The 22775-nt window shown below is 58.0% G+C and overlaps 9 protein-coding genes across 9 annotated transcripts; 6 read left to right on the top strand and 3 right to left on the bottom strand.

The window, feature by feature from the left end:
- Positions 1-1364: 1364 nt before the first annotated feature.
- On the bottom strand, positions 1365-3360 carry J7T54_006316 (Peroxisomal targeting signal receptor-like protein; the record flags this gene model as incomplete). Its single annotated transcript, XM_051506177.1, has 2 exons — positions 1365-3131; positions 3193-3360. The coding sequence occupies 2 exons, from the start codon at positions 3358-3360 to the stop codon at positions 1365-1367; spliced, it is 1935 nt and encodes a 644-aa protein (XP_051366833.1).
- Positions 3361-3909: 549 nt separating this feature from the next.
- Positions 3910-4941, top strand: J7T54_006315 (uncharacterized protein; the record flags this gene model as incomplete). The annotated part of the gene is made up of 2 exons (XM_051506166.1): positions 3910-3923; positions 3975-4941. 2 exons carry the CDS (start codon positions 3910-3912, stop codon positions 4939-4941), a joined length of 981 nt encoding a protein of 326 aa, XP_051366832.1.
- Positions 4942-5235: 294 nt separating this feature from the next.
- On the bottom strand, positions 5236-6736 carry J7T54_006314 (Transcriptional regulatory protein-like protein; the record flags this gene model as incomplete). Its single annotated transcript, XM_051506154.1, has 2 exons — positions 5236-6603; positions 6668-6736. 2 exons carry the CDS (start codon positions 6734-6736, stop codon positions 5236-5238), a joined length of 1437 nt encoding a protein of 478 aa, XP_051366831.1.
- Positions 6737-8515: 1779 nt separating this feature from the next.
- J7T54_006313 (Cys/Met metabolism PLP-dependent enzyme) lies at positions 8516-9778 on the top strand (the record flags this gene model as incomplete). Its single annotated transcript, XM_051506143.1, has 1 exon — positions 8516-9778. The coding sequence occupies one exon, from the start codon at positions 8516-8518 to the stop codon at positions 9776-9778; it is 1263 nt and encodes a 420-aa protein (XP_051366830.1).
- Positions 9779-10048: 270 nt separating this feature from the next.
- Positions 10049-11711, bottom strand: J7T54_006312 (uncharacterized protein; the record flags this gene model as incomplete). The annotated part of the gene is made up of 2 exons (XM_051506132.1): positions 10049-11379; positions 11459-11711. 2 exons carry the CDS (start codon positions 11709-11711, stop codon positions 10049-10051), a joined length of 1584 nt encoding a protein of 527 aa, XP_051366829.1.
- A 1816-nt stretch (positions 11712-13527) lies between these two features.
- Positions 13528-14282, top strand: J7T54_006311 (uncharacterized protein; the record flags this gene model as incomplete). The annotated part of the gene is made up of 3 exons (XM_051506122.1): positions 13528-13651; positions 13708-13784; positions 13839-14282. 3 exons carry the CDS (start codon positions 13528-13530, stop codon positions 14280-14282), a joined length of 645 nt encoding a protein of 214 aa, XP_051366828.1.
- A 630-nt stretch (positions 14283-14912) lies between these two features.
- Positions 14913-16769, top strand: J7T54_006310 (uncharacterized protein; the record flags this gene model as incomplete). The annotated part of the gene is made up of 1 exon (XM_051506111.1): positions 14913-16769. One exon carries the CDS (start codon positions 14913-14915, stop codon positions 16767-16769), a length of 1857 nt encoding a protein of 618 aa, XP_051366827.1.
- Positions 16770-18039: 1270 nt separating this feature from the next.
- Positions 18040-18366, top strand: J7T54_006309 (uncharacterized protein; the record flags this gene model as incomplete). Its single annotated transcript, XM_051506100.1, has 1 exon — positions 18040-18366. The coding sequence occupies one exon, from the start codon at positions 18040-18042 to the stop codon at positions 18364-18366; it is 327 nt and encodes a 108-aa protein (XP_051366826.1).
- Positions 18367-21883: 3517 nt separating this feature from the next.
- J7T54_006308 (uncharacterized protein) lies at positions 21884-22663 on the top strand (the record flags this gene model as incomplete). Its single annotated transcript, XM_051506089.1, has 1 exon — positions 21884-22663. The coding sequence occupies one exon, from the start codon at positions 21884-21886 to the stop codon at positions 22661-22663; it is 780 nt and encodes a 259-aa protein (XP_051366825.1).
- Between the last annotated feature and the right edge of the window lie 112 nt (positions 22664-22775).

Below are 22775 nucleotides of genomic sequence, written 5' to 3'. Positions count from 1 at the left end.
GATGCTTTTAGCTCGGGATTTTTCTGCCAGCGAAATCGGTGCAATGAAATGATTGCGTATGTGGTGACATTCTACAATAATAGCTGGTGAACCTGGCTGCAACTGAGCGCGTACAGGGTAGCTCAGCAACACGGGGCTCAGTCATGGTACGCCTAGAGGCGACCCTTTTTTCAAACATAACAATACACTCTTTATCTGGTGTTGAATTCAGGGTTCTGACTAGGCATGTGTGGTATTAATCAGTTGGATATGTCGTTGACGGCTTCTGTGGCAGTTGTAGCTTGAAGGGTATCGCGTCTTGATCAAGTGTAACGCCTCCGCGTGTTCAATGTCCTCCTCCGCCAAAATGACGTTCATTGCACTCGGCCGCTGGCCAACTCTCTCCTAGTCCGTTGATGTGTGGCGGGAACTTGCTGAGCTGGCATTCTGGTACATGTATGAAGGCAAGTTGGCGCGGGAGACATGGAGGCTGTGTTCCCTTTGGCCACGTCCTAGGTGTTGACGCCGCTGTCAAAGGCGTGCTCGAGCATGATGCGACAGGGGTGACGCATAGAATGATAAATGACGTTTCGTAGAAAGTTGAAGTGGTATATTGGCCATGCATTGAGCTCTAGACCTGGAGTATTTCATATAAAGCAGCTTCTTATATGGCTGAATGCATGTAAGGATCGGTATTGGACTACTTCATCAACGCCAAATAGTGCATGTCCGTCCTCGTCATATATAAATGCCCACTTCACGAGGAAGCTGCATGTTTGAGGTAGAAACCGAAACTTATTCCTATGGACCATGGTTTGCCTGCCAGTGAGAGCGATGGACCACTTCACTCTCTAGTCCCTTGGAGCAGCACATAAGTCCAGCCAACTGCGAATTTACCCTTCTACGGACATGAACGAGCCACCATCATAGTTGCTGTCATGGGAAAAACAAGCGCACTGCCGGACATCTGGGTGCCGGATGATGACTGGACAAGCATCACGTCCATTCCCTGAAAAGGTGAAGAACAGGCTCATTTTCGCCAGAGGGCGTGTAGCCAGTGAACACCGGGGATGAAGATAGTGCGTGCTGTGTTTTATACGAAAGAGACACAATCCACCACAATCAAACCCAAAAATTCTACTTCATGCTCCCGGGTGGTCTCGTGGCCAACAAGCGGTGATGAGCCACAACAAAGATAGAGCTCGGAAGACACAGCAAGAGCCAGATGCATTTGGCAAACTAAGGAAACAAAAGCCACAGGAACATGAAGAAGGGCTCGGGTAATTTCGACATCGGTGGCTCACATAACGTTAGGGTATGGGTGCACAATGCCAATGTACATTTGTTGTATTCAAACTCCGCTTCATGTGGTATCCGCCTCGCGTCTAAAAGTCAAACTCGGGTCTGAACACGTCCGGGTCGACGCCGGCCACAGTCTTCTCCGCCAGGTCCCGGCGGCCCATCTGCGTAAAGACCCGCCGGAGGGTGTCGTAGAGGGTGCTGCTCCTGTTCTGCGCGGACATGCGGTCCAGCGCCTCATCGACTTGACCGCTGCTGCCACTGCCGTCGCCCAAGATCTCCATGGCCTGCTGCCGCCCAGCCTTCTCAATGGACTTGTGCATGTCGAGCGCGGCGAGGAAGTGGCAGGCGGCCTCCTGGTGGCAGTTGATGTTGATGCAGCTGACGCCGAGGTTGTACCGCGCGCGGACAAAGTTGGGCGAGAGGGACAGCGCCTGCTCGTAGGCGGCGATGGCCTCCTCGGAGCGGCCGCTGTTGGCGAGCGTCGCGCCGAGGCGGTTCCACAGGAGGTGCACCTGCTCCTGCTGGTTGGTCGACCCCAGCTCGGACGAGTGGAGGGCGGACTGGAAGCAGTCGACGGCCTTGTCGTACTCCTCGGCGCCGTAGAAGAGGACGCCGAGCCCGACCTGCACGTCCGGGTCCATGTGCTCGCCGTCCGGGCTCAGCTGGGCCGCCTTGATGAAGAAGTTGGTCACCTTCTCGTGGAGTTGCTGCCGGTCAGTGAAGCCCATCTCAGCGGGGGGGTGCAGGTCCTTGGGGTCTAGGATCTGGGGATACTTGGCCGACAGCCAGCGCTCCAGCGTCCGGTAGGCCGTGCTGTCGTATCCCTCGTTGGTGTAGGAGACGGCGAGACCCATGAGCGCGGCGAGGTTGCTCGGGTCGAGCTTGAGGGCCTGCTCCAGCGCCCGGATGGCGGCCGTCTCCTTCTCGTTCTGCGCCTGGGCCGAGCCCAGGTATACCCAGGCCTCGACGTGCTCCGGGTTCTGCTGGACGGCCGCCTCGAAGGCGAGGGCCGCGAGCGACAGGTTCCCGCCCTCCTTCATGATCCGCACGCCCTCGTTGAAGGCGTTCTTCTCGTTGCCGAAGATGTTGTCCTCCTCAAACATGTAGTTGTCGACGGTCGGGTCGCCGAATCGCCCCCAGTCGCCGATGCCGTTGAGATCGGGCATCATGTCGTTCGTCCACTCGGTATCAAACTGGTCAAAGAACTGCTCTTCGTTGACCATGGACCTGGATGCCGCCTGCTCAGCTTGTATTCCCCGCCAGATGGATTGGAAGTCACCAAACTCGTTTGTTTCCGATTGCATCGCCTTGTCCATCTCGTCGAGCTCACGCTCGCCCGCCAGCGCCTCGTCCTGGACCGTGGCCGCCTCCTTGTCCTGGAGCTCCATCTGGGCAAACTGCTCCTCCCACTTGTGCTCGTCCAGCTCGACGAGCTTCCCCTTACCCTTGCCCTCGGGCTCGTGCTGCTGCTGGCGCATGGGCTGTTGGTGCTGGTTCTGGTTCTGGTACATGGGCTGGAACCTGCCATAGCCGCCCATGCCCATGTTGCCCATCATGCCCTGGGCCCCCATCATCGGCCCGCGCTGCTGGGGCATCTGGCTCGGCATGTTCTGCTGTAGCGGACTCGATCGCGACGACGACTGGAAGCGGGCGAACTCTTCGGGGCTGAAGTGGGCGCTGGGGGGCGGCTGGAAGGCTGATTCCACGCCTGGCTGGTGGCTGAAGTCTTGGGCCCAGGAGGGCGAGGCGGAGCTGGCTCGCATCTGCATGGGATTTAGCTGTGCTGGGCCGCCTGGCATGGCGGGTTCTTGTTGGAGATTGGGCCCTTGGTTCAGGAACCCATTCACCATCTGGAGCGGGTGTCAGCTGGTAGTCCTCGGACGGATCCAGAGTTGCAGATCCCTGGCCTACCTCGTCCTGCGGCGAATTCGCATTCTGGCTCCGGAAACCATTCATCTGTGAGGGCCCTCGCCCGACGAGCCGGTCTCGCTGTAGTGTTTTGTCATCTTGCACGTGCTTCTGGAACTGGCTCAACGGGTTGGCTGCTGTTGAGCACTCGGCTCCTCCCATGAAAGACATTGCGCGCTATGATGTAGGTAAGAATGATTCTGGAGTGGGGGTTGTCGAAGGAGAAGGTGAAGATGGGTTGTCGGTATTGCCGTGACGTCCCTTGGTAATTAAAGTTGGTTGTAGATGGAGGGTCCAGGTGAGTGGCGGGGCTCGAAGCCGAGGCAGACCGGTCCCGGCGCGCGGACAAGCCAGTCTCCGCAGGACGTGCCAGCCGATTCGGGGTCACACGTGACGAGTTGGGGTCGGGGTGCTTTCGTTCACGACTTGCGGCCTTCTTATGGCTAGTGGTGATTCTTGGATCTAACAGATATCCACCACATATAGTGTCACGGGATGAATACCTGCATTCATGTTGACAGATACATAGACCTCACTCGATGGTCATCTTCTGACCTACCCTGCACCACCCGTCCCGAATGAGCTACCCTACATCATCCCCACCCTACCATCCCGGCTATCGATAACAACTTTTTTTTGCAAACCGTCGCAAATCTTCAAAGTCCAGCCGCCAGCAAGCTTTACCACCCATCTCCCCGTCACATCCTCACAGCTGACACGATGCTGCGCCAAGTGTACGTGGATTCTATCCACTTACCCGCTCTCAGACGCTGACTGTCTACCAGGAAACCCAAGAATGCCCGCTCCAAGCGGGCCCTCGAGAAGCGCGAGTCCAAGGTCAACGAGAACCCCAAGACGTGCCTCTTCCTCCGCGGCACGACCTGCTCGCAGGTCGTGCAGGACGCGATGACGGACCTGCACACGATGCGCCAGCCGCTCGCCAAAAAGTTCACAAAGAAGAACCCCATCCACCCATTCGACGACGCCTCGTCGCTCGAGTTCTTCTCCGAGAAGAACGACACCAGCCTGCTGTGCTTTGGCAGCTCGAGCAAGAAGCGTCCGCACGCGCTGACGTTGGTGCGCACATTTGGCTACAAGGTCTTTGACATGCTCGAGCTCATCCTGGACCCGACCACGTTCCGGACGCTGGGCCAGTTCAAGACCAAGAAATTCGCCGTGGGCCTGCGGCCGATGCTGCTCTTTGCCGGCACCGCGTTCGAGAGCCCCGTCGACAACGAGTTCACCCTCGCCAAGAGCATGTTTGTCGACTTTTTCAAGGGCGAGACGAGCGACAAGATCGACGTCGAGGGCCTGCAGTACATTGTCTCCCTCACCGCCGAGGAGACGACGGGCGAGGGCGACGCCAAGCCCAAGATCCACCTGCGCACCTATCTCATCCGCACCAAGCGCAGCGGCCAGCGCCTCCCGCGCGTCGAGGTCGAGGAGATGGGCCCCCGCATGGACTTTGCCGTCGGCCGCATTCAGGTCCCCGACGAGGCCACCCGCAAGCTCGCCATGAAGAAGCCCCGCGGCCTCGAGGAGAGGACCAAGAAGAACGTCACGACCGACTCCATGGGCGACAAGCTCGGCCGTGTGCATCTCGGCCGCCAAGACCTGAGCCAGCTGCAGACGAGGAAGATGAAGGGTCTCAAGCGGTCAAGGGACGTGCAGGCCGACGACAATGCCGACGACGATGGTGCGGTCGAGGAGGTCGTGGCCGAGGAGGTGACCAAGAAGATCCGAAAGGCGTGAGCAGTGAGCGTGGCCATTGCTTTGGCTTGGAGGCGTTTGGCGTTGCGGATTGGAACATCCTTTTGTGTGGCCACATGTCACGATGCGCATAGACAATGAAACAGTGTAAATTGTTGACCTCTGTTATGTGGACCTCATGTGGTCTTGGAAAAGTAGATGACTGACAGCTTGCATTGCATATACGTGCAAAAATATGACCAGTAAACTCGCTAGCACTACCCTCACCGGATATCATTTAATACCCTCAACGCCCGAAATGCAGCACATGGTAGTCTAGTACCTAGAGAATGGTATTCAGTCCGGCGACTCGGCCGTGAGTGGCGGCTCCCCCGTAAAAGGGGTGGCCATACTTAACAAGTCGTGCGTAGACTGGCCCATCAGCTCGGCCACCAGCTCAATGTGATCCACGAACCCCTGGCTGGTGTCCGGGTTAACGCTCGTCTCCCAGTCGGTGCCCCAGATCTCGGGTGGGATGTTGCTGCCGTCCCAGAGAGCAATCCGCACCGGCCACTCGAGGTGCCGCCACCACTTGGACCCGGACTCGAACAGCCCGACCAGGCCCATGACTTCGCGGCGCGCCACGTCGTGCAGCCACCACACGCCGTCGAGACGCTTGAGCAGGGCGAAGAAGCACGCAATGGTCGCCAGCGCTCGGGGCCTCTTCATCTCCACCAGCTCGATGAAGCGGCGGGCGACGGTGGCGGGGAACGCCAGCGCAGCCGCGGGGTGCGGGCTCTTGTGCGCCCAGTTGAGCACGCAGATGGCGTGCGAGTAGCATTGCGTCGTCGACGCTACCATGTCGGGCGCTTCCTGTGCAATTTCCTCGTCCAGGCCCTCGAGCAAGTGGCCAAAGAAGGAGTTGGGTCCTAGCGGGTTCAGATCCAGCTGCAGACTCGGCTGAGAATCAATGACGTTCTTGACAATGTTGCTGTTCCGTATCCACTGCCACGAGGTGGCCACGACGGTCTTGACACCCTGGAAAGAATGAAACCATGGCAGCGGGAGCGCATAGCGGGCGTTTGGGTCGTCGGGTTCGGCGTCGTCCTTTGCGAATATCCGCGCCGCCACCGACTGGAACGCGATGAGGGACGCCGTCAGGAACAAGGACTCGGCATTGTCCGATGTGATACCCTTTTCCAGCGAGGCACAGTACTCGGCCAGTGTCGACGCTGTGTAGGCGTGGGTCGCGCGTATCAACGACTTGTCTTCGGGTGCCTGGGAGCGCAGGTGCAGCGCCGCGACAGACAGGATGGCGTCGGCCAGGTATGTCCTCCCCTCAAAAGCCATCTGCGGCACGGCGCGCTGCCAGATATCCTCCGTGACGGGCGAGCTTGTGAGGAGCGTCTTGGAGGTGACATTGGTGTACTGGTGCATCAGGCGCAGCTCCATGAGCCTGCTGACCTGCGCGGTCACGCTGGACACCTTGGGCGTCGGAGGCTGGTTGAAGACCACCCGTGGCGTCACCGAGGGCGGACGTGGAGGTGATCGTCTCGGAGGCTGTGGGTTGGTCCGCGCGTAGGATGCCGCAGGTGTCGGGGGCAAGGGGCTCGGGGCGGCCGGCGTAGAGACGCTGGCAAGATCGTCAGCCGCCTCGTTGGACTCAAAGTCGCACACGACACCGTGTTTCATGCAATTGCCGCATCGTGGGTGGACTTCGTCGCACTGGTAGAGTCAGATCAGCCTCGGTCCGAAGGAAGACAGGGCTAAGGGAGACAGCGCAACGTACCTTGATCTTGCGGACCTTGCAACGGCGACACCCAGCCCGCGACTTCTTGTGCGATCTCCGGGGGGGCATGTTCGAGGAAGATGGGCTGGATGAACTAGGCTACCGTAGCAGTTGATGCTCGGATGTCGCGACGGACGGCAAGCATGGCCGCTTGCTTCGTTGAGTTGAGCTCGACCCCTAGCCTTTAGGGAAACATGGAATAGCTCGCTCGCAAAGACTGGTGAGGTTGAAGTTTGCCGAGAGACCGAAATAGAAGCTACGGGGGCTTGCTTTCGCGTGGCTCTACGCCGTACGGTGATTGATACACGGTGGCCGTCAACGGTATCGGCATCCAAGAGCAAGAGGCGAAATAGGGCTGGCAGGCGGGCGTGGTTGTTAGCTGTCAGGTCCAGAAACAGGTCAGAGCAGATCAAATCAGGACCCCTAACGGTAAGTTAATTGGAGACTGCTTCTCGAAGCAAGGCAAGGCGTGCGTGGCGGCGATGGAGTCGTGGAGGGGGGACAGTGCACTGCCACAGCCCGCCACATGCTGCCGAAGCCATCCCGAGCCACGGACGGACATGGAGTGGCTAATCGAGAGAACGATTGGTCAATGGCGTCGGGCCACGTCTGTGTCGACCTAGCTACAGGGTAGTCAGGCAACAGATGAGCGAGATGACTGCCTGGGGTCGAATGTCAGAACCATTGATGCTTCGTCCTTGACTCCTTGTCCAGCGAGTGGCTGTCAACCCCCTCCGCCTCGCAAGCTCGACTCTTTTGCAGACACGCGTATTGGTCTTGGATAGCTTGTCTGTCGCACGAGCCGACTAACCAGCATTCGCCCTATGGGTAGTAGACAAGGCAGAAAGGTTAGGAGATCGTAAAGGTGGCACTTGACGTGAGTTAGGCCAACCTTGAGCACCACTGTCACTCCGAATTGCTTCCCGAAGGTTTGCCCAGCCAGCGGCTTACCTCACAGATGATACCATAACCCCCTTTCGGTCGTCAACATCACATTTCACGACGTGCTTCTCACGCCCAGATCGATGGGTGCCAGATTCCATTCAAATCCATGTTGCTCCAATGGGCCGCTACTGGCCGGCGCACCCTGACAATTCGTGAATTACAAAGCGGCTCGAGTAAGCAGGTGATGCAGGGCCAAGCACTGGCATTTATCACCAGGTACGAAACCGGAATCCGAATCCGCATCTCACCAGTTAGAGCCCAAGCCCGCGTGCTGACTGGAAGGGTATGGCTGTATGTCAACAGGCTACGGCTGTTGCGCCATCGTGGTCACTCAGTTGGTCTCGAGTACACTCGCGTATAAAGTGTCCGTCCCCGATTACACAATATTAGAGTTCGACCAGCCTTCATTGACTGTCTGTCTTCTGTCCTCAGCGCAGCGCCTGCTTGACTCGCTCGTCCGGGCGATCCATCCCCTCTGCCTCGTCCATCCGCAATTGAGAATATCTTCCCAAGGTACGCAAAGTCTTCCATCAATTGATTCCCTTACACATCGCTACGCCCTAGGACCCACGCCTCCACCGCCCTTGTGCCCTTTGAGCATAATCAGCCGGGGCTGGCCGTCTCTAGCCTCGAACCCGAAAGCCGGTCGCAAAGTCGACAAAGAGGACGAGCAGGAAAAAAAGATTTCGACTTGCTCTCTTGAGACAGCCGCATATCTGGGCGCATCAAATTACGTGAGAGACACCTCACGCGAGCGGGAAGCTGTCGAACAAAGGATCACCTTGTTGTTCGAGCGCAGAAGCATCCTCCCTCCCCGCTTCTATCTAAACCCTGGCCATCAATCCAACATCACCACCTCCCTCTCCCAACGACAGGACAAACAACAAGACACCACCACACAGCATGTCGCCCTCAGCAGCCGCCGCCATTGTGGCCGACGCCAACCCCGTCGCGACGCCTCCTCGCCCCCCGAGCCCCGTCAACAAGTTCGGCACCCTTGCCGTCCACGCGGGCTCGCCGCACGACCCCGCCACCGGCGCCGTCATCGAGCCCATCTCCCTGTCGACCACCTTTGCGCAGACGGCCGTGGGCAAACCCGTGGGCGCCTTTGAGTACTCGCGCTCCTCCAACCCGAACCGCGAGAACTTTGAGACGGCCGTCGCCGCGCTCGAGCACGCCCGCTACGCCCTCGCCTTCTCCTCCGGCAGCGCCACCACGGCCACCATCCTCCAGAGCCTCGCCGCCGGCTCCCACGTCATCTCCGTCTCCGACGTCTACGGCGGCACCCACCGCTACTTCACCCAGGTCGCAAAGGCCCACGGCGTCCGCGTCACCTTCACCCCCGAGATCGAGGTCGACGTCAGCGAGCACATCACCCCAGACACCCGCCTCATCTGGATTGAGACCCCCAGCAACCCGACCCTGCGCCTCGTGGACATTCGTGCCGTCGTCGACGTCGCCCACCGCCACGGCGTCCTCGTCGTCGTCGACAACACCTTCCTCTCCCCCTACGTCCAGAACCCCCTCGACCTCGGCGCCGACATTGTCGTCCACTCGGTCACAAAGTACATCAACGGCCACTCGGACGTCGTCATGGGCGTCGCCGCCTTCAACGCCGACGCCCTCAAGGACCGCCTCGGCTTCCTCCAGAACGCCATTGGCGCCGTCCCCTCCGCCTTTGACAGCTGGCTCGCCCACCGCGGCCTCAAGACCCTCCACCTCCGCGCCCGCGAGGCCTCCACCAACGCCATGGCCGTCGCCACCGCCCTCGAGGCCGACCCCAACGTCATCTCCGTCAACTACCCGGGCCTCGACTCCCACCCCCACCGCCAAATTGCCCTCAAGCAGCACAGGAACGGCATGGGCGGCGGCATGCTCTCCTTCCGCATCAAGGGCGGCCACGCTGCCGCCGAGCGCTTCTGCCAGGAGACACGCATCTTCACCCTCGCCGAGTCCCTCGGTGGCGTCGAGTCGCTCGTCGAGCTGCCCAGCAGCATGACCCACGCTGGTATCCCGCGTGATCAGAGGGAGGCCGTCGGTGTCTTTGACGACCTCGTCCGCGTGAGCTGCGGCGTCGAGGACGCGGAGGATTTGAGGAATGACGTGCTCCGGGCCGTCGAGAGAGCCGTGGGGGCCCAGCAGAACGGCAACGGCAGCGCGCAATGAGAGTGCGCTGGAATGAGTGTGGGGGAAGAAAGGTCCTCGCGCACACAAAGGATAGATAGATAGACGTCCCCGTTTCTGTAGGGGGAGGGAGTCCCATAGAGGGGACATCCTATGAATGAATCAAGTTGCCCTCAAAGAAGAGGGCCATGCATCTAAACCATCGCGGACGCAGCGAATGTCATTTCCAAAAAAATCATGCGCAAAGCCATGCTATGCATTGTGGGTATCATTTGTGAGTCTGTCCATCAACTCCTCACTCGCTCCTCTGCCTCACGCTGCAGCCCCCTCCCTACTCGCCTCTGACAACAGTCTCATCCTCAGCTCTTGCATGCCCGTCGCAAAGTTCGAGGTGAAGTAGTCCACCGCCTTGGCGCTCGCTTCGGTCTTGTCCGGAAAGAACTCGTGCATGCCCCGATCCAGCCACACCGAGGTTGGATTGGCGACGCAGAAATGGTACGCAGCCGTATCGTACTCCACGACCTGCGACGGGCGCGGCTTGGTCTCGTGGAGCAGGTGGTCGTGCGAGGCGTCGGCCGGAAGGTACTTGACGGGTTCCCCGGTTCCTCTATCCGGAGGGCCTTCGCAGCCCGTGACGACTTCGACGAAGCGTTGCGCGAGCGTGCGGCCCAGCCCGCAGGGATCTCGGAGGTCAAAATCCGCCAGTCTGTCGCGATCGCTGTCTACATAGGTTTCGTAGCCTAGGGAGGAGGCGCGGCAGATTCGCAGGGCTGTCATCCTGCTGCGCAGCTCCATGGCGACCCAGCTGGCATGCTCAGGCGGTCGTCGACCCGGGTGGCCGACCCAGAGCGCCAAGTCATTGAGCCACGCGTCGTCCTCGCCATGAGCGCGCAACCCATCCACCATGAGCCAGACATCGTGCAGATACAACTCTTGCAGCGTGTCGCCCATCTCGACGCCCAACTGGAGCATGACCTCGGGGCTCACGTTCATCGACCTCAACTCTAGACACCTCAGGGTGGTCCAGGGCCCTGCTTGGAACTTGATTCGCGGGAGCGTCTTGCAGCTCCACTCGTCGGGCGTGGTGTCCATGCTGTTGGTCCACGTCCTGTTGGGCCGCGAATTCGACGAGTGCACGTTGCCGATCAGGCACAGCGTTTCCAGGCAGCTGGAGCTGCCCGCGACGGACCATATCGAGGCACCAAACACCAACACGACCTCTGGTAGCGTCTCGCTCTGGCGGTAGCTGATGACGAGGTTCTTCACCTTGGCCATGACGGTGAACACGTTGGCAATGTCACTGGGGTTCGTCCACATGTGACAGAGCGATATGTCGGGGACCAGATCTATCACGAGAACCTCGAGGGGCTCCGAGCCTTCCTCGGGCCGGTTCGCCAGGGCCTTGAACGCGTTGGCGAGGATCCTGGTCGCCGTCTCGGTGTGCCCTGGGATCATGGGGAACGGCAGGGCGAGTCGGACCATGTGGGTCGAGCGGCAGTAGAAGAGGACTTGGCCGAGGGTGTCCAGAAAGTCCGACTCGGTGAAGGTGCCCTCGTGCATGGAAAATTCACGCTGCAGGGTGTCGCAGAACTCGATCATGTCGGGGTTGTAGCGGAAGAGCTGCTCGTTGAAGTTGAGTTCCCCTGGGGGGTGGGGTAGTCAGTACATGTATAGTAATGGCGACGGCTGCTAGCTGGCTGACGGGTGAAGGCGCGGACTCACTGTCATCGCGCAGGGGAACAAAGTCCAGGAGCAGGCTCCGGCAGTGGTAGCCTATCGTCTGGAGGGCTTCGATCTGGGGCCGCCGGTCCATCATGCGCCAGTAGTCGAGGGTGAGGTTGTAGCAACCCCATCGCTTGAGATGGCAGTCAAACGCCCGGCAGACGAGGCGGAGCTCGAGGACATTATTGCGAGTGAGCTGGATGAGGCATTGGTCGAGGATGAGGTCGATGATCTCGGATGGGAGCTTGTCCATGGTGTGGTGCAAGTCATGGCCGTGAGGCGACAGATGTCAATGCCAAAAGGGGCCGAGTTCGGGGCTAAGTTGCTAATTTCAGGCCCCTCTGGTGGAGATGAAGTGACTACCCGGGACCATAGGCCATTCATTCCCATGCGGGGGACAACCAGCTTGAGTTACCGTATTGTTCTATAGTCCCTGTACAGGAACGCACTACAAGTTGCTTGGGACAAAGAAAACGCATACTCCATTGTTTTATTACTGCGTATCAACCCAACTCAACCACCTTTGTTGCTTTGTTCACCGGTAGCATGCCGCCTCGGCAACTGATTGCCATTTGATGGCAGCGGTGACAGCGCGATGACCCCGGCACAATCCATCCGGAGATGGATGGCATAAAGTTGCGGACCTGCATAACACTTGCATAAAAGAGGGTTGCCAGGCCTCCAACACGCGAAAAGTATCGACCGTATCCGTGTACGAGAAAATTATACACATCCACGGAAATAACGGTGCACAGAGATTTCTGGCGATGACGACGACTATGCAGCGCTCGAGCTCTGGGGAAGCAATAGTCGGAACTCCACAGCTTCCCGCCTGCCGCTCTACGTGTAGTCGAGTCCGAGACCAGGAATTGACCAGGATGAGCCCGCGAAGTGGCCGGCCGGCATGTGGTACCAGTGACGAGGGACGTGGGGACTGTTGTCGACTCGTGGCTGCCAGACGCGGATACGTACGTTAACGTGCTCCGTACTGAGCTCGACGAGACATTGATTGCCCTGAGAGGAGGAATCGTTGACTTTGCAGGAACAGACGCCCCGTCGCAGTCACGTTTCACCGCCGCGCGAGCGGCCAGGCTCGCGACACCGGGTCGATGATGGAGGATAAGCCCGTGATTTAGCTTGGCGCTGATTCCAGCGGCCCATCGGGATTGCGGGATTCGTGGTTGCTACCCTACCTACCTATCAATGGATCGACTGATAGCAGGATGGCGGGCTGCCTCCGTGTATATTGATGCAAATCTCCTGGTGTGCCGGGGATGAGACATTTAGCCAAGGCCATGTTTCCAGTGGCATTGCGTGCATCGCATCTCCCGCCCTCGACAGCAAGCGTCAGTGCATGCCGAGCGCGGCCAAATCCTGTGGCTGGTTTGGTAGGTCCTCTGATCCCACGATGGAAGAGAGGCTGGATGGATGGGAATCTGGTCGGAGAGGAGGTCCGAGTGGCATTTCTGCATCCGGTGCGACCTCCACGTAGGAGCTGCAGCCCAGTGGTGCATCCGTCTCCACAGTGATGCCCTCAGAGCTACGGAGTCGGGCTCCAGTCGCTGGCCTTGGCGAAGACTGGATATCGCGAGGGCGGGCAATGAACGCAGTTGTGTTTACAACTCCTGCGATGCAAGCGACACGAAGCAAGCACGCAGCGCAGTGAGCGATCCGAGACATGTGTCTGCTCTCAGTGATCGCTCAGGCTGACATGGCCCTGACCCGAGTCCCGAGGTGACTCGAGGTGGTGACCTTGAAATTGATGGTTGGTCTTGGACGGGTCCGGCTTTCCTTGGCTCGTCTTGGCACCATCTCTTGCCTCTCACCCACGATCTCGGCCTTGGCCTGCCTCGCCTGCCATGTTTTTCTACAGCCGTCGTCCCGTCTGTTACTCGACCTCCTCTTCCTCTTCTTCTCCTCCTCTTCACCTCCTCAGCAGCCTCCTCATCGTCTCTCCATCTTGAATCTTGAACTACTCAAACAAGTTTGACGCAGCTCTTGTACCGTCAGCATCGCCAACGTGCATCATTCCATCACCACTCTAAGCTAGCTTAGCCGCCATCAACAACATGCGCTACTTCACTCTCCTCACCTTTGCTGCGGCAGCCGTCACCGCCCAGTTGGCGGATCAGTCATACGACAGTTCTCTGGACATGACCATTGACTCAAACAGCATCGAAGCTAGCCAGAAGGGTGCGTACCGTCCCGCACAAGCCACTGATTGCTCTTCTGACTGACTGTTCCTTCAGCTACCTGGTGCCGCGCCCAGACAGACACTTGCGACACCTTGTGCGACGACGACGTCAGCGCAAACAACTGCGACTACGTTGGTGACCCTGCACAACGTGAATCTGTGCGATTGAGCTAATCTCCGCCCCAGACCACCATTGAGTATGAATGCAAGTGCGCCTCCAACGACTCGACGCCCGGTCTGCAGTGGTACACGCAGTCCATGCCTACCTTCATCTGCGAGACTCTGACCGACCGCTGCATCACCGAGAACGTGCGCAATCAGACGGGCCAGACTGCTTGTCGTGAAAACATTCAGTCCGAGTGTGGCACCTTGGATCCCAACGACGCCGATGTTGGTGGCTCCACCAATGACGAGGACGAGGACGAGGACGAGGACGACGACGACGACGACAGCGAGGACAGCGAGGAATCCAGTACCACTGCGAATCCTACCGCCTCGTCCACCGGTAGCGACGATGAGGAAGAAGAGGCCGCCGCTACCAACACCGACGACGCCGACCAGGGTGACTTTGCTGCCGCCACTGCTGCTCCTGTTCTCGCGGCCCTCGGCATTTTCGCTGCTCTGTTCTGATTCTAGTCAGACCGGAACACACTTTTGTTCATATCTCGCATTTGACACTCGACCCTCGCCTTGCACAGATCAAGTTCTTTCGAATATATACAACACACAGCGCGCAACGTTGAATGCAGCACGACATTGGATGTGTTCAAGGCCTGTACACGATTGAATGCTCACAATTGGTTCGAGTTTGCTTGTTCGAGCGAGCTCGGATCCTTAATAACGGAACGAGGACGGTTGTTTTTGGTGTGCGTCGGCCATTGTTTGCGGGCCGTCCACCCTTGTTCTTTCACCATCACAAAGCAGGAGGCGCATGGAGTAGGGAACATACACTGAAATGAAATCGAACTATTATTTTCCGCCCGGTACTCGCGTTGTGAACAGAGTCTTCCTTGCTCATTGTGCTTGCAGGAGTGCAACCGGCCAAGTGACCCTCTGGGTACAAATATCGACGTCCGCCTCGCTTGCTATGCCGCTCTTGACTCTGTACACAATGCGAACTCATCAACAGTCCATTGAGTTGGTCAGAGAACTCTCAACTATCCAGCTGGCCTGGACAGCGATCACGGGCGGTACGTCACCTAGCATTCTCTCTTGTCTGACATTCGATAGGCCTCCACTACCGACACATAAACCGCAGCCATGAGTGGGCCGATTGCGAGCAACATTGCGCCAACAACGCCCCCTCGCGCGAGCTTCGGGGTCGAGCTGGAGTTCCTGGTGGCGGAGAGGAAGTATGCACGGGACAAGGACCCTGATAGTGGCGTCGCTCATTGCTTGCCCCCGTTGTACGACCGCGGCGAGTCTCGTGGCGTCATGATCGAGCTGTTCAAAGACAAGGGCATTCCCCTCCGTGAGCATGGGGACCCTCCTGCCAAGGGCTGGCTCATTGAATGCGACCCGACCTGTGCGGAGCCCCGTGAGCAAGGCTACGCGTGGGAAGAGTTCGAGATCTCGAGCCCGGCAACCTTTGCCCGGGAGGCCGCCTTTCTCATGATTCGCCTCGTGGTTAGTCTCATCACGTCCCACTTTCGATGCCGCGTCAACGCCTCCACTGGCTTTCACGTGCATGTCGGCAACGGCTACAACAGGATCCCTCTGCAGGTGGCGCGCAATTTCGCCTCGCTCTGGTGGGCTGTTGAGCCTTTGCTGTCCATCTTGCACCCTCCCGAGCGCGCCTTTGGCGCGCCCTTTGGCAACGGCTTCTCAGACTCTACCCGCCGCCTCAACCTCTCGCGTGTCAATCAGAACAAATCGGCTAAGGATGCCGCCACGGCCATATGGAGCTTCAAGCACTTTGAACGTGGTAGGGAGAGGTTCATGGGTGAGTTGGTCCAGGCGGTAGACACGGAGCCAGGCAGGACCTCGTTCCGGCATCCACCAGTTCCAGTTGATCACTGGCTATCGGGCCGCCACGAGGCCTTCTTTGGGCCAGCTAACATCCCCAACCCCAGCTCCAACGCCGAGCAGCACCAGGCGGAGCTTGAGAACCCCGAGGTCAACCCTCGCTTGAAGTCTTCCAGCCGTGGGCCAACAGAGATCCCCCGTGCCCTGGGAGGTGCACCCGCCGCGGCATCTCTCGTCCGTCGCTTTCGGCCGACAAATACCACGCACAGCATGAAAGACTTCATGCTGACGCCTATGCCTGAACGATCGGACCCAGTCAAGCCGGAGGACTATGGACGATTTGTGCCGTTCCGCAAGAACGTCTGGTCGGCCATCCAGGAACTCGTGTCCTGTGATAGGGGCACCCAACAGCTAGCCGAGCTGCTCATGCCGCCCATGAACAACAAGTACGTTAACTTCAACTGGCTCTTTTACACATCCGGTATCTTCCCCCTTGAGTGTCCCGTGCCGGACTCATACCTGGAGCCCGAGGGGCAGGAGATGCGCCGTCAGGAGATGCGCCGTCAGATGTGGCCGCAGGAGGAACCCCACGGCGCCTTTGCCTCGACGCCCGCGCCACCCGAAATGTCACGCAACACGGTTGAGATGCGCGAGGCCATGGGCTCTCTGGATCCAACCTGGATTGTCACCTGGGCCAAGATCTGCGTCGGCCTGTACGAGTTTAGCCAGAACGCCGATCCGGCGCATCTCATGCAGATCATCCACCGCTGCGTCGAGAGCGTCGAGGACCGCTCCATCTACGATATCGTCGATTTCCTCGGTGACGTTGGTCTGTGGGCGGAGGCGCGTGTCTGCGAGGATCGTCTGCGCCGGGCCGAGGAGGCTTGGTTTGAGTGCATGATTCTGCAGCCGGGGGGACCTGATCGGCAGGGGAAGAAGAATAGAGAGGGAGCAAATTGTCTGCAGAAACCCGTGGATTGGGTCGCTCGACATGCGAGAAACCTGTTTACGCCGCGCCAGGGCGACAATGTTCGTGAGCCGGGTGCGCCGCGACCAGCTACCCCTGGGCCCGCTGGGTCTTTGCAAGGTAATTCGTTTGCCTCGTCGTCTCAAGCTAATCCACCTAGACAGGAGCGTTTTGTCATTGACTAGGGCCAGGAGGTAAGTGTGGAGAGGTGAGTACGATCTGTTGTTAGGTAAGTAGGTTGGTGTCAAGTGATATCAACCGTAGTGGATCTCTCATGTCTTTTCATCTCTCACTGTTTTTGAGAACGAGCGTAACCACAGGGCATGACTTTACTTGAGTGTACTCGCAGCGTGGTCTAGAAAATGGGCTCGCAGATGCCGCTGCCCTCCTGGCCTTGGATATCTTGCCTACAAAAGAAGCCTCTTGGACATGTCCAACTGCGCTCCACGCTGCATCGGATCTCGCTTTCACTCTGGTATTGTGGTGCAGAAGCAGCGAATGCCACCATGGTCGACGTGTATAGCATGCTCAGGGGTGATATTATTTTCATCCCAAGGTGTTTTAGGGGTGGTTTTCAGGAGACTCGATGGTTTTGTGTGCGTGTCTGTAGCGGAGACTTGTAGATCGTGCCGTAGGATATCGGGTGGTGGTGGTGGTTCTGTATAGAGGTCTCTCTCTCGTAGTGAATTTTTGATGGAAAATCTGACAATGAGCAGTACCAAGCTCGGTATACACGCTCTCGAATGGTAACCATGGAATATATTTTACTTCACAAGGTCTTGTGGCAGGCGAAGTCTTTTACCACTTAGCCCCCAGGCACGTAGTCTGCAAGGGAGCTCCCTAGGACCAAGCCCAGGAAAGCTCAGCCTTATTCGCACAAACATCTGGTTGGAATGCTAGTATGTCACTATAGTCGTACCTGGTTGCAATGTAAACCAGCTGAACCAAGCCGGCGACGTTAGGGTTGCGACATTGAAAGAGCTCATCTCCCCGTGGATCGTGTGAACTCCTTAAATCTATGCTCTATCATTGCCCTTGTTCGATTGTGTGAATTGCATCATCTTTTCAAATCCCCGTAAACCCAGGTGGCAAGGGAGAAATGCGTCTCTTCGATGACATGGCGGCAGGTATGTGCGGTCCCTCCCCAGCCTACATGTCCCATGTCTGACATTTTGATGGCATTCAACATGTCATTCCGCACCTGAACACCAGCAATTGCCGGTGATTGAGCAAGACGACGCGAAATTACCGTGATAAATAGGTATCCAGGGCCTCCTCATACGATAATGATGTAGTTGCACACACGTATCACGCACCATTCTTGCCTTCAGGGGTGACCATCAGTACCAGTGATACCAGCCTTGAAGGACGAACAGCCTCCGCTCTTCATCCTCAAGACTCATCAAGGTCTGTAAGATTCAAAGCAGCCCAGAATCAACAAGGCAATAAACAACAATGGCCTCTGTCAAGACCTTTGTCATCGGCTTCGCGCTTGCCATGGCGCGCCTCTCCCTCGCCGCACCGGCCCTCCAGACCTGTGACCCAGCCGACGAGAATGCGTGCGCTGCCGGCGAGAGCTGCATCTCCGATCCATACAACAAGTACTTTGCGCCCCCGATCCCCACTGTCTGCGTGCTCGACTCTGCAGACTGGTCCGTCAAGAAGCGCTTCAAGCCTTACCTCTGTAGCCCAGAGAGCACATGCGCGGAGGGGTTCGAGTGCCAGGCGCTAGAGATCCCTGAGCTGGCGAATGTTCTCTCCGTCTGCATGTCGGCTGCATGAGACCAGTTGGGCGTACCTGTTGATGACGGTAAATCGCGAAGTTTCGTTTCGGGTATTTTCAATGTACTCGTCGGCTGGGTATGGGAACTCGGGTGGCGGCAGCCCAGTGTAAACAGCTTACCCTATACATGAGCGTCCATGAGCAGAGTGCCAGATTAAGCTCAGAACGGCGCAAACAAACTCTTGCGTCGTAGGGGACGTGAATTTGCACCCGGAATTGTAATCAATGAGTGAATCAGGCTCGTTATCCGTGCTTCATATCTTGATCCAATGGGTGCTTCCCCTCTTCCTCAAACACTGGTACCGGTAAACGACAGAGCCGAGCCAACACACGCGTGCATGCCACACTCTCGCCAATCTCTAGGATACTTATCTTGGCTGCATGTATTATTGCGCTCGAGGTACATACGCCTGCCACCTGGTAACCTGATTTGGACACTCGATAGGCCTTGCGCTGTGGACCACCCGGGTTTGACGCTATCACCACCACCAGTACTAACGCCCCTTTAACGACACGGACTTGTCCGAACTTTGCTCGTTGCTTGCTCGTTGAGCTAAGATAAGGATCTCGCGACTGCCCATAGTGGGCGATATTGTCGAAAGACTTATTTCTTGCATGTTACGTTGCGGCACCCCGCAAACAAGGTCTTGGAAGTTTGAAAACGCACCAAGAGTTCAAGACATCCAGCCGCGCAGCAGTTGCAGTTGGAACCTCGAAGAGCTAATAATACTCCACAAGCCCGCGATACCTGCAAGACATCCACGGCTACCGCCATAGCCAGGAACGCGCGGACATGAACCTTGTGCCCTGCATGTGGTCCCCGTGAATACGATACTTCAGAAATCAGAAGCTGGGCAATAAGCGGTGTATTCCGTGGCTTGCATGTGCGCGACTGACTCTTGGCATCTTAGTGCACTTGGCCAAGTGCGCCACCTTCAGCCTCTGCTTCACACCCTTCTGCGCCTGAAGGGGATGGATTGGTCATGGGATCCTAAAACAATTACGATATGCCAGCCTCTGGGCATACTTGCTCGTGTCCGTGTTCATTACCCCTGGACGTGGTGAACGGAAGTGAGTGATAATCGACTGAAGTGGTGAGCAGGCAGGCGTGGTGATTCATTGATTCCGGCGATGGAGAAATGCCCATCATCTCTCCGAGGGATGATCCCAGATCATGAGTGCCATGACATTGGTCTTTCTGACGCACCAGAGGTCTCACATCAGAAGTGAGCCAGCAGAACGCACGACAAAATCCCGCGATGATCATCTGTCATGAATCTCGAGACAACGCCATCCTACATAGTGTACATCCATCCATGATCCATCCATTCAAGCAAGTCAAGCAATTGCCTCACCCGACGCTAAGAGTGCGGTCCGTGACCGTTCCAAGACGATTGGCGCCAATTCAGACCCCGGTCGTTGCATCGCACCGGCTGCGGTGCGGTCCACGGTCCACCCACCTGGGGAAACAAACATCCTGGTCCTGGGCGCGCGAAAAGGAACCCGACACCACACAATCGCCGACGGCCAAGAGCATGCCCCCCGAATCTGGAAGTCGAACGGCGTCGTAGCCGAATGGGGATTGCTGAGCCGTTCGATTCGGCACCTCTGGCACATGGGATCAGACAGGACCAGATTAATTACCCTCAGCACATATAATAACGCCACTCACATATCGTGTCACCGTCATCTTCGCGATACGGCACTACTACCGAGTGCCCGTGAAGGAGATTTATCGGCACTATCTACGTAGTCAATGCTCGTGGTGCTTGCGGGTGCAGTCTGACCATGATGAATCTGGCGAAGCGACTCTCTTGGCCAACCGCCTCCACCGCCGCATCCGTAGGCCTTGCAATGCGTGTCTGAGACCTCTTTCCTGCTGAAGAAGAGGACAAAGGGAAAGGCATACAGCGCTTTCGCCCATTGCGTCGTACCATAATTACAGCACGGGGACAGAACATATAGTGCAGCTGTCAATCTCCCCGTGAATAACCATTAACGGCATTGCCAGGCGGGGAAATGTCCTGCTGCAAGGGCTGATACTGCCTCGTCACGCTGCTTTTTCTTTGGCGTGCGCTACGAGGTGATCGCCTGCGGGTGGGTGCCATGGGTGGTTTCGGTGCGAGGAGGTTTCCTGCCGGATTGCATGGCCATGATTGACCTCAACATGTCATCGTGAATGGGTCGTGAACGATGGGTAGCTTTGTTGAAAAGGTGCGTTGTCGGCCACGATTCGATTCGCATTTCAATACCAGTGGGATGGCATGAATGAATGAACCTGTTCCTGTGCCTGTGCCTGACAGGAGGCTGGAATGCATGTGTGCTGCTCATACCTTGTCTTGCGTACCCCCACCTGGACTGGTGGTTCCTGACAACGTGGTGGCCGACGACTGGCGACCGTCACCGTCCTCCGCCTCCAATAATCGTGCCAGAGGCGCCAAGGCTGGGCGAGGTGGTCGGTCCAGACCTCCTGGCCGTGCGGCTGTGGTGGTTTATTCTCCTAGAAACCTGCCTGCCTGCGGGACTGGAGCAGACGACTGCACTGATGTTTGCTGACTTGCTTCATGTTGACGCCCGATGATCTGGCAGACTGGCAGCCAGTCGTGCTTGTCTTTCGCACCAGACGACTCTCTGGCACCCTGCAGTGCTGCTGCTGCAGGTTGTTGATCACGCAGCCTCTATTAATACCTGCTGTGTGTCAAACGCGTTGATCTGTACGTGGTAGGCACTGCCAGACGCTGGAATGACAATGGCAGCGGGCGGTGGACGAACCTCCAGGCACGCTGAGCGCCACGTTCTCCAAGCTCCACACCCCTGAAAGTGACACCCCTGACACTGACCGCACCTGCTTCGTCTCCACTGGCTTGTTTTGACTTTGACTGCCTTTTTGTCCTTGACCGCCTCCAACATCCAGCCTGCAACCTCCTCCCATCCGCAGCCCATTGGCGCTCACCATTCTGTCCGCTCCAACACACCTGCACGCACTCGCGCATGCACGCACGTACGTATCATGTATGCAGGCCCGGCTAGCTCCATCTCTTGGAGGGGTCACCACGGTCATGTTTCAGCGGCCCATCGACCTCTTCGCTTGCCCTGCAGCCACGAATCCGATCACCATCGCCCCGCTGCGCAAGGTGGGCCATTGATCTATCATCTGAGTGAGGGACATGGAAGCTGAGAAAGAGAGAGAGCGCATGTGCCGAGAGTCGATTGCGTCGTAGCGCATCGTAACAGACCGGGCAGTCTCAGCGGGAGGGCCTAGGCAAGTATGTATATTACGATCCCCTCTCCGCCTAGCTTACACCTTTTGCCTTCGGTCGGCTCTTTGTCCCTGATGCCCCCGGTTTGCTCCAAGGCATCGTGCGTGCCGCGCCGAATCTAGCCTCGACTTGCTCTTGTCAAGAGCCGCTTGTACGAGGGCCTCTTCACTTCACTTCACTCTCGACGTGGCAGTCTCGCACTCGCCCTTATTCTCTTGTGCGTATCATACATGGGCGGAGTAATGGCAGCGTCAACATGGATACCGACCGCCGACTCACCATTATCCTCGCGACGGTGGTACCCGTCACCTGCGTCCTCATCCTGGGCCTGAGTGTCTACTTCTTTGCACGGCGGCGGAATGCATATCTCTTCAAGAGGGGCATCACCCCCATCGCCGACGAGGAGATTGAGACTTGGAAGACGGATCGGAACGACAAGGACGACGACGACGAGAAGGAGATGATCCCGGAGCGACGCAACCCCGACACGAGGCATCACCAGCAGAACAGCTCCGTGAGCTCGGCGCAGAAGCCCGCTAGTGTCATCGTCTACCAGAATCGCATGTCAAGCGAGCAGTCGCCTCGCTCGGTCGGCTACCAGGGACACAGCAGCATGGATGTACCGCGCACGCCGGTTCTGGCCCGTGCCCCGAATGCTCGTCCCGGTCTGACGGACGACACTATCCAAGGCGACGACGCCTTCATCCCCCACCTCAAGCGTCAACCATCACGCCTCTCCAAGAGCCAGATGCAGACTCACATGCCCCGGTCGACGGTACCGCACCACCAGCGTCACCGCAGCGCCTACAGCGCCATTGGCCCACGCGATCGCTGGGAGGGCCCAACTCCCGCAGACTACTTCACCAGGCAGTCTGCCGACCTTCCTCGTCGCGGCTCTGCGCCCAGGGCCCCGGACAGGATATACACCGCTACGAAGAACATGCCTCGAATGTCTTTTGACGAGGCCGGGGCGCCGGGCGGTCTGTCGCCTCGGCCCCCCATCCACCAATCTGAGATTGGTCGCGCCATTGGCTGAGCCTACTGGCCAGAGGGTCCGAACAGGATATTATTTATCATTCACCGCTTCACCAGTGCCGCAGACGTCACTGCTGAATGACCACTGCGTCTGTTTCGTCTCGGGGTCAGGG

The sequence above is a fragment of the Emericellopsis cladophorae genome (genome assembly GCF_022114955.1).
Source record: "Emericellopsis cladophorae strain MUM 19.33 chromosome Unknown NODE_1_length_1489480_cov_119_871856, whole genome shotgun sequence".
Classification (NCBI taxonomy): domain Eukaryota; kingdom Fungi; phylum Ascomycota; class Sordariomycetes; order Hypocreales; family Bionectriaceae; genus Emericellopsis; species Emericellopsis cladophorae.
This window is presented reverse-complemented; position numbering and strand designations above follow the sequence as displayed.